Below are 8,122 nucleotides of genomic sequence, written 5' to 3' on the forward strand. Positions count from 1 at the left end.
CAAGGGACTCTGGGGCATGTCCTTTGTGGTTGCCCTTGCAGGTCTTGGCCAGCATTGTATGGGGTTCCCCTCTGTTGGGCTAAAGCGTGGCCAGTCAGACTGGTAAATTGATGATTCATAGCAGGAGGAACTTGAGGAGGCCTATCCTGTTTGGACTCTTTAGAGCTGGAACCATCAGAGCTCATCATGGACGTAGAATCTGGGAGGTTAGGATATGTCCATCTTGGGTTGCAAGTGACAAAGCAACAAACCCAAGCTGCTTTGGCAAAAAGGGATTAATTGGCTCAAATCATTGAGGACTCTAGAGGTGGGAGTGCCTTGAGGTGGATTGGTTTACGGCTCAAATAGGTTCTTCAGATTTGCTTTCTCTCAGGGTCTCAGCTCTGTCTTCTGCTTTGTGACTGTACTGTCAGGCTTCAAAAGGAGGCAAGATGACTTTGTTGAGAGAGGATCAAGTCCTCTTAGCATCAAGTTTAGTGGGAAAGAGCTGAAGTCCTTTCTGGTCACTCCTGCAGAGGTGTTGACATTTGCTCTGATTGGGCCAGCTTCCATCCTGTGACCAGCTGTGAACCAATTCCTGTACCCACATGGATGCAGCACTGTGATTGGTCTTCTGGGCTGAGACCTGGGAGGAGGACACCCCGAGTCACATGCTGGGGCTGTTACCAAAAAGGAAAATGAACGGTGGGGGCAGACAACCCCCTGTCTCCCCCAGTGTCAGAGCAAGAGACCAGAGAACCAGGAGGCACTGGCTGACTAGCTGTGGAGACAGAGTTTATTGTTGCTGGGAAGATGGTATGCTGGAAATGGAATGAAGGCGCCTCTGAAACCAGTTACTTAATGTTTCCTTTCTTAGCTTAAGGGTGTCTGATAGATTTAGTATTCTGGATCTCTTTTTTTGGAGGGAGGCAGGGCGGCTGTCTTTCTCTTTCTTATGTTACTTTGAGACTAAGGACAGTCACTTTATCTCTGTCTTTTAGCTCCTTCATCTGGAACACAGGGAGCCTGTCTCTCATAGAGGGGACATCTGTGCAGAGCAGATAATAGATTTGTTCAGTTCAGTTCCACAGACAGTGTGTGAAGCATGCTGTGGGCCAGGCACTCAGCCTGGGCAGAGCCACCGGCCCAGCAGCAGATGAATCCCGGGCAGTGTGGCAAGTGCTGTCACAGCACCATGAACAGGGTACTGCATCCCCACAGGGGACAGAGTGATTCCCTCTGTCCTCAGAGAGGGATGGCCAGGAAGAGCTTCCTGGAGGAGTGACACAGCTGGATCTGAAGGACAAACAAGGTTCCTCACATGGAGGAGACAGGGAAGGGACCTCCATGCTCAGGGAGCCGCCTGTGCAAAGGTGCTGAGAGGATAGTGCTTCACAGTCTGGGAGAACCTCCTGTGGTGACGGGGGTGCTCCCAGGACACTGCTTCCAGAGTTCATTCAATGTCAGTGTGGAGGAGACTGTGGCAGTGACAGGCTGGAGGCAGGGACACCGGGTAAGATGCTGTGGCAGAGGTTCAGGCAGGAAACTGGGCAGTGAGCACAGAGAGGGGCACGGTTTGGGGTTGGGAGGCACTTAATGAAAGCTTGACAAGTCCTTATATTCTAGAATCTACCATTTAAATGTATACTCTCATGTTTCCTTAAAAAGAAGAAAACAAAAAGGTCAGGCTAGAGTTGTGGGCTCTGTGGAGAGAGCTAGTGTAATACAGAGCTTAAAAGTCTGCGTTCTGCAGACACAAAAGAGAGCATGTTGTATAATTCCATTTATACAGAACTCTAGAAAGTGCAGACGAGCCTGTAGTGACAGAAGGCAGGTCGTGGCTGCGTAGGGATGGAGAAGTGACGAGGGTAGGAGGGAGGGTTCCAAAGAGGCACCAGATAACCTTTGGGGGTGATGGATATGTTCAAGCTCTTGATTATAGTGATGGTTTCTCAGGCGTGTACTTAAGTCAAAACTTGTTGATTGTACACTTCAAAAATATGCAGTTGATTGTCAACTATACCTCGATAAAGCTTTTTTTCTTTTTCTTTTTTAAATAGGCTTGAGAGCCAGACTGCCAGGGTTCAAATCCCAGCTGTACCTTTGTCAGGCGTGTGATCTCGGGCAGGTTACTAGACCTCTGTGTCTGGTTTTCTTACCCCTACCCCCAAGCAATAGACTTTATTTTTATAGCAGTTTTAGGTTTACAGAGAAATTGAGCAGAAAATACAGACGGTTCCCATAGTCCCATATTCACCCCCTTCCCTTAACACACACATAGTTTCTCCTTTTGTTAACATCTCACATTAGTGTGGTACGTTTGTTACAATTATGAACCAATATTGATATATTATTATTAGCTCGGTTTTACATTAAGATTCCCTCTTTGTGCTGTATTGTTCCATGGGTTTTGCCAAATGCATAATGTCATGTATTCACCATTACAGTATCACACAGAATAGTTTCCCTGCTCTGAAAGTCCTCTATGCTCCACCAATTCATCCCTCTCTCCCACCCCCTCCCCTGAACCCCTGGCAACTGCTGAGTTTTTTTGTTTTATTCCCTCAAACATTTATTATTTCTTTGTGTTGGGAACATTCAAAAATCCTCTCTTCTAGCTAACTGAAAATACACAATACACTGTTAATTATAGTCACCCTATATAGAGAACACTAATCTTATCTCTCCCATCTAGCTGTAAGTTTGCATTCATTACCAACCTCTCACTATCCCCTCTCCCCTTTCCAGCCCCTGGTAACTACCATTCTGCTCTCTACCTCTGTGCAGCCAACTTTCTTAGCTTCCACACGTGAGTGAGAACATGCAGTATTTCTCTTTCTGTTCCTGCTTACCACACTTAATGTAATGTCCTCCGAGCTCATCCGTGTTTGTGCCTAGTTTCTCCTGTATGCATTAGTCACATGTAAAGTGAACAGAACAGAACCAGCGCTCATTGTCATTCTTATTAACAACACACGGTACAGCAAATCATGTGCCCAGGCTCTGGGCATCAGGTTGCTTCTTCATGCAGAACCCCCTAGAATTGTGCTTCTCAAGTTTAATGTGCATACGAGTCTCCTGGGCATCTGGTTAAAATGCGGGTTTGGTCTAGTAGGTCTGAGGTGGGGCCCGAGGCTCTGCATTTCTCATGTGCTCCCAGCTGGTGCTGGAGCTGCTGGTCCTGGATCATCCTTTGAGAAGTGTGGCTCAGCACTCTGGGCATTCTCCCTGCTGTTGCCTGGTGCCCTTCCTGGGATGTGCCTGGCTGAGTCAGAGCTGGTTTCTCAGTGATTGCCACTCAGGGTCTTCTTGTTTATCTTTCGTACTGTGCCTGTCAGTGACACCTCCTCATCCACCACCTGAAGTCAGGCTCCAGAAAGAAGATACCAGGGATGAGGTTGTGCATCTCCCTCCACACTCGCCCTTGGTCCTAGCAGGCCTGCTTTGGGCTGGGGCTTCTGCAGGACTGAACGCCCAGCCCCAGCCCAGGGTGCGAGCTCCATGGGGGTGGGGTATGAGAGGGACCTGGCCTCTGTGCTGTATGAAGCCTGCTTTCACAGAGTGCTGGGACCTGGGGGCCAGGGCTAAGTTTAGAACCTACCAGGTTTGATGGCTAAGAAGTGATGCTCTGTGTTTTCCAGGGACGGAGGGTGTCATAGATGGCCCCGCTGCCGGGGGCGGAGCTGGTCCAGAGGCCACTGCAGCTCTACCGATACTTGCTACGCTGTTGCTGGCAGCTGCCAACCAAGGGCATCCAGGAGCATTACAAACATGCTGTCAGGCAGGTGGGAGCAGGGTACGCTGGGTCTGGGGGGCTTCCTCTAATGGGGCACTTAATAGGGAGTTGGAGGCCAGGGCCAGGGTCCAGGGTTAGTCTATCAGGTGGTGTGGGGGTGGCAGTTTGTTAAGAGCCAGTGGAAACCAATGCTGGGCAGCCCAGCCACTCTCTGTCCAGGAAACAGAGGGTGTGTTATCTAGCACTCCAGCCCTGTGCCAGGGCATGAATAAGGCAGCTAAATGGATAATTAACATGGAGGGTGGGACACAGCATCACTTTGACAGGCATCCCTGCCAACAATGCATAACCTGAATTTAATCGTGAGAAAACATCAGGTAAACCCAAACTGAGGACCATCTACTACATAACTAGCTGGTCTGTTCTGATCAAAAATGTCCATGTCCTGAAACACAAAGAAAGGAAGAACTACTCTGGATTCAAGGGGACTAAAGAGGTGTGACAACTAAATGTAATGTATGATCCCAGATTGGATCTTGGACCAGAAAAAAAAATTGCTGTAAAGGACTTATATTAGGACAGTGCATGAAATAGAAATGAGGGCTATAGATTAGATAATAGTATTGTATCAATGTTAAATTTTCTGAATTTGATGACTGTGGTTACATAAGAGAATGCCCTTGTCGTTAGGAAATACCCATTGAAGTGTTTCGGGTTAAGGGCACAATGTTAACAATTGGTGATTCCGGTAGAGGATTCTTTGCATTATTCTCGCAACCTTTCTGTAAGTTAGAAATTATTTCCAAGTAAAAAGTTAAAAGCTAAAATTCATACAAATATAAAGGAAAGTAAAAAAGAGAGGTGGCAACAGAGGACTGTGGGAGCAGATAGAGAAGGGAGCAGTTAGCTGTCTGGGGATCAGGGAGGGCTTCCCAGAAGAAGGTATTTGAGGTGGCTCCTAAAGAACAGCAGGAGGATGTGTGGGGTTGGGAGTAACGGGGGAGAGGTACCAGTCCTTTTTGAAGGGCCCTGAGCACCACATCAGTGAACCTGAATCTCAGTCAGGTTGCTTTTATTTTTTTTTTGGCGGCTGGCTGGTACAGAAATCGAACCCTGGATCTTGGTATTATCAGCACCACACTCAAACCAACTGAGCTAACTGGCCAGCCCTCACTTACTTGGCTTCTCAAAGGTGAACATCTGGTCTGAAGCAAACAGCAGCCCGTGCTCTGCACTGGGCCTGGCTGCATTTCCCAGAGCCACCCTCTCTGCTGCCTTCCCTCCCTTCCCTGCTTGGCTTTGTCAGCACTGGGCCAGGAGAAGCCCTATTCCTCCATCATGAAGCCCATGCAGAGATCTCACCCTGGTGAAAGCAGCTTCTTGTGAGGAGCAAAGTAAACAGATTGATGTTTCCCTTTCCCCCACACTGCCTGATGACCTTTGGGCCCAGATGGATTTGGGGGTAACTTGGGGGCCAGTCTTCCTTTTTGCAACTGTCTTGTTGACAAGAGTACGAACTGTGCAATCAGGTAGACTAGGATTGAAATGCTATTGCTTATCAGCAGGTTAGGATTTTTGAGCCTCTGTTTCCTCATCTCTAAGTGGGATGATCATAACTGTCTATGGAGGATTAAGAAAGAGGCTGAGAGGGCTGGCCGGTTAGCTCAGTTGGTTAGAGTGAGGCCTTATAACACCAAGGTCAGGGGTTTGGTTCCCCATAACCAGGGGTTTGGTAGCCAGCTGCCAAAAAGAAAAAAAAAAAGATGTCAAATATAAAGTGCCCAGTGTTGTACCTGGCCTGTGACTGGTGCTCTGAAGCTGCTGGTACTGTGAATTTGGCCTAGTCATCTTTCTGTATGCTTAAACTTCCAGAGCTTCAGGGTTCATTCAGATGAAGACAACCCTGAGAGAATTCAGCAAATTATTAAAAGAGCCATTGAAGATGCCGACTGGATCATGAACAAAGTAGGTGCTTGGCTTCCAGCTACACCTGGGGTGATGATGGCCATAATCTCTGTGACCACTAGGGGTCGTCCCTGCCCTGCAGTTGACAATGCCGAGGCGGTCCCCAGCTGGTTGCTCTCTCTTCCAGAAGCCGAAAGGTGATGGCAGATCCCTTCTGGTTGCATTTATTTTTTGTAAGGAGGGTGGGTGGGGGGTGTCACCCTTAACCCTTTAATTCAAATTTCTGCCTAACAATGTTGTATTAGTCCATTTCTGTTGCTTATAACAGAATACCTGAAGCTGGGTAATCTATAAAGAAGTGAAATTTATTTCTTACAGTTTGGAGTCTGGGAAGTCCAAGGTCCAAGAACACATCCGGTGAGGGCCTTCTTGGTAGTGTCTCTCCAGTGATGCAGGGTGTCACATGGCAAGAATGGCCTAGCAAGAGAGAGCTAAGCTTCTCACTTGCTCTCTGTATAAAGAAAGCCATCATAACCAGGCACATAATAATTCATTACTTCATGAATGGGTTAATCCATTCACGAGGGCACATTCTCACAATCTAACCACCTCTCAAAAGGCCTACCTTTCAATTACCATAATAGGATTTCCCACCCTCTTAACACTGTTACAGTGGAGATCAAGTTTCCAAAACATAAATTTTGGGGGGACACATTTGACCTACAGCAAATGCTGAATGAGCTGAGAGATGGGGCAGCGGGAAGAAAGAAAAGAACAGTCTTGGAAACAATTAGTGCCCAAGCTGGCTGCAGCACTGTGATGTCTTGGGGGGAAGGCTTTTTGGGGGAAGTGAGCTCCCTGTCTCGGGGGTGTTCACACTGAGGCAGGATTATTGAGGAGATATTCAAGGATCTGTTTTGGTGGAAGAAGGGAGTGAGTCAGGATTGTAGACTAGCTTCTTGGTCCTTAGACTTTGGTATTAGAATGATCTAGAGAGCTGGACTGTGCCCCCACCTCTGCGACCTTCTAAATCAGAATCTCCAGATGTGGGGTCCAGGATCTATTTCTTAAAACTCAGTGATTGGACTGGCTAGCCTGAGGGTCCTCCTCTAACCTGAGATTTTCCCCCCCCAAGTAAGACCCAGCTTAGAGAGAAGGATGGGTGACCACAATTTTCAATTCTAATGTCCCAGTTTCTTTGTTATCCCCCCTACCCAGCCCCCTCAGCTTCCTGTCCCATTAAAGAAGAATGAACCAGAGATCTAGTTCAGGCCTGACCCAGGGATCTGAGTGTTCGGTACTTCCTGACTGGGTTTCACCAGCTCTGAGAAGCCCCTACAGGAGGCAGGAGAGGCCTAGTGACTATGGTTCAACGTTTCCTCAGAGTCCTCCCTTCTCCATTGGCTTCCCTAACCCACTTTTTTTTTTTTTGGCGGATGGCCTGTACGGGGATCTGAACCCTTGACCTTGGTGTTTGTCATCAGCCGCATGTTCTATGCAACTGAGCTATCTCGTCTGCCCCTCTTCCCCTACTTCTAATCTCTCTGTCTTGCAGTATAAAAAACAAAACTGAGGATCCTGGGCCCAAAGAGTGAAGCTGCCCTAACAACACTTGAACTTGGGAGACATCTCTTCTTCTGGAATGAATCAGCAGCTGCAGCTCTGGAATATTCATTGACCCTGTTGGCTTAGAGAGCAAGCACTCAGGGGCAGGGGAAGCTGACGTTTGCTCCAACACTCTGCTCGCCGTGGTCATGTTTCCAGCATCCTTCATGTTTGCTCTTCCAGCCAGTCGTGATGTGAAATTTGAGGAGAATGTGGTATTTTTTTGTTTTTTCTGTGTGTTTTTTATTTTTGTTTTTTTGTTATTTTACTTTGCTCTGAAAATGATTCATTTATTCTGGAGGTCTCTTTACCACTCTTTGAGTCCCAGAGCGGATGTCCCCTCAGGTGGCAGGTTGTACAGAAGAAAGAGCGTGCGTTTTAGAACCAGACAGATCTGGATTTGAATCCCAGCCCCGTGGCTCTTCAAGAGTGTTGCCTTCAAGCTCAGTCTCCTCCATTGTGAGGATTACATAAAGTGAAGTGAAGTGCCTAACACAGGACGTGCACGCGGTGTGCCAGCCGCGCCCCTCCCTGCTCCCCCAGCGCTCTGCTCAGCAGACACCGCGTCGGGCCTTGGTTTTGTGTTTGTGAGCTTATCCCAGCCCTGCTTGTCACCTCACAGCCCTCACAGTTTTACCACGCCCAGTATTCTGCCAGGGAACTGCTCTTCTTGGCCACTATTTCTCCATGGCCCAGGGAAGTAGAAGGCCTGCTGCTTGAATTCAAGCAATTTACAGTGTCCTTGAAATGGTGAAAAGTGTGCCATGTGAACCTGTGACCTGTCTTGACTGGCCTTTCCCTGCCTTGCCACTGTCATGGAAGGAAGGAAGGAAGGAAGGAAGGGAGGGAGGGAGGGAGGGAGGGAGGGAGGGAGGAAGGGAGGAAGGGAGGGAAGGA

The 8,122-nt window shown here is 48.1% G+C and overlaps 1 protein-coding gene across 1 annotated transcript; it reads left to right on the forward strand.

Moving 5' to 3' along the window:
• Window positions 1–3,638: 3,638 nt before the first annotated feature.
• LYRM9 (LYR motif containing 9) lies at window positions 3,639–8,068 on the forward strand. Its single transcript, XM_008579528.1, has 3 exons — window positions 3,639–3,764; window positions 5,588–5,680; window positions 7,176–8,068. Exons 1-3 carry the CDS (start codon window positions 3,639–3,641, stop codon window positions 7,191–7,193), a joined length of 237 nt encoding a protein of 78 aa, XP_008577750.1. The 3' UTR covers window positions 7,194–8,068.
• Window positions 8,069–8,122: the final 54 nt, after the last annotated feature.

The sequence above is a fragment of the Galeopterus variegatus genome, unplaced genomic scaffold, assembly GCF_000696425.1.
Source record: "Galeopterus variegatus unplaced genomic scaffold, G_variegatus-3.0.2 Scaffold1903, whole genome shotgun sequence".
In the NCBI taxonomy this organism is placed as follows: domain Eukaryota; kingdom Metazoa; phylum Chordata; class Mammalia; order Dermoptera; family Cynocephalidae; genus Galeopterus; species Galeopterus variegatus.

What these genes read in the sequence shown, in the direction of transcription:
- LYRM9 (XM_008579528.1), top strand. Translation starts at nt 3,639, where the DNA reads ATGGCCCCGCTGCCGGGGGCGGAGCTGGTCCAGAGGCCACTGCAGCTC. An exon ending in ACAAACATGCTGTCAGGCAG is followed by an intron (nt 3,765 to 5,587) that starts GTGGGAGCAGGG and finishes TTAAACTTCCAG; the next exon opens with AGCTTCAGGGTTCATTCAGA.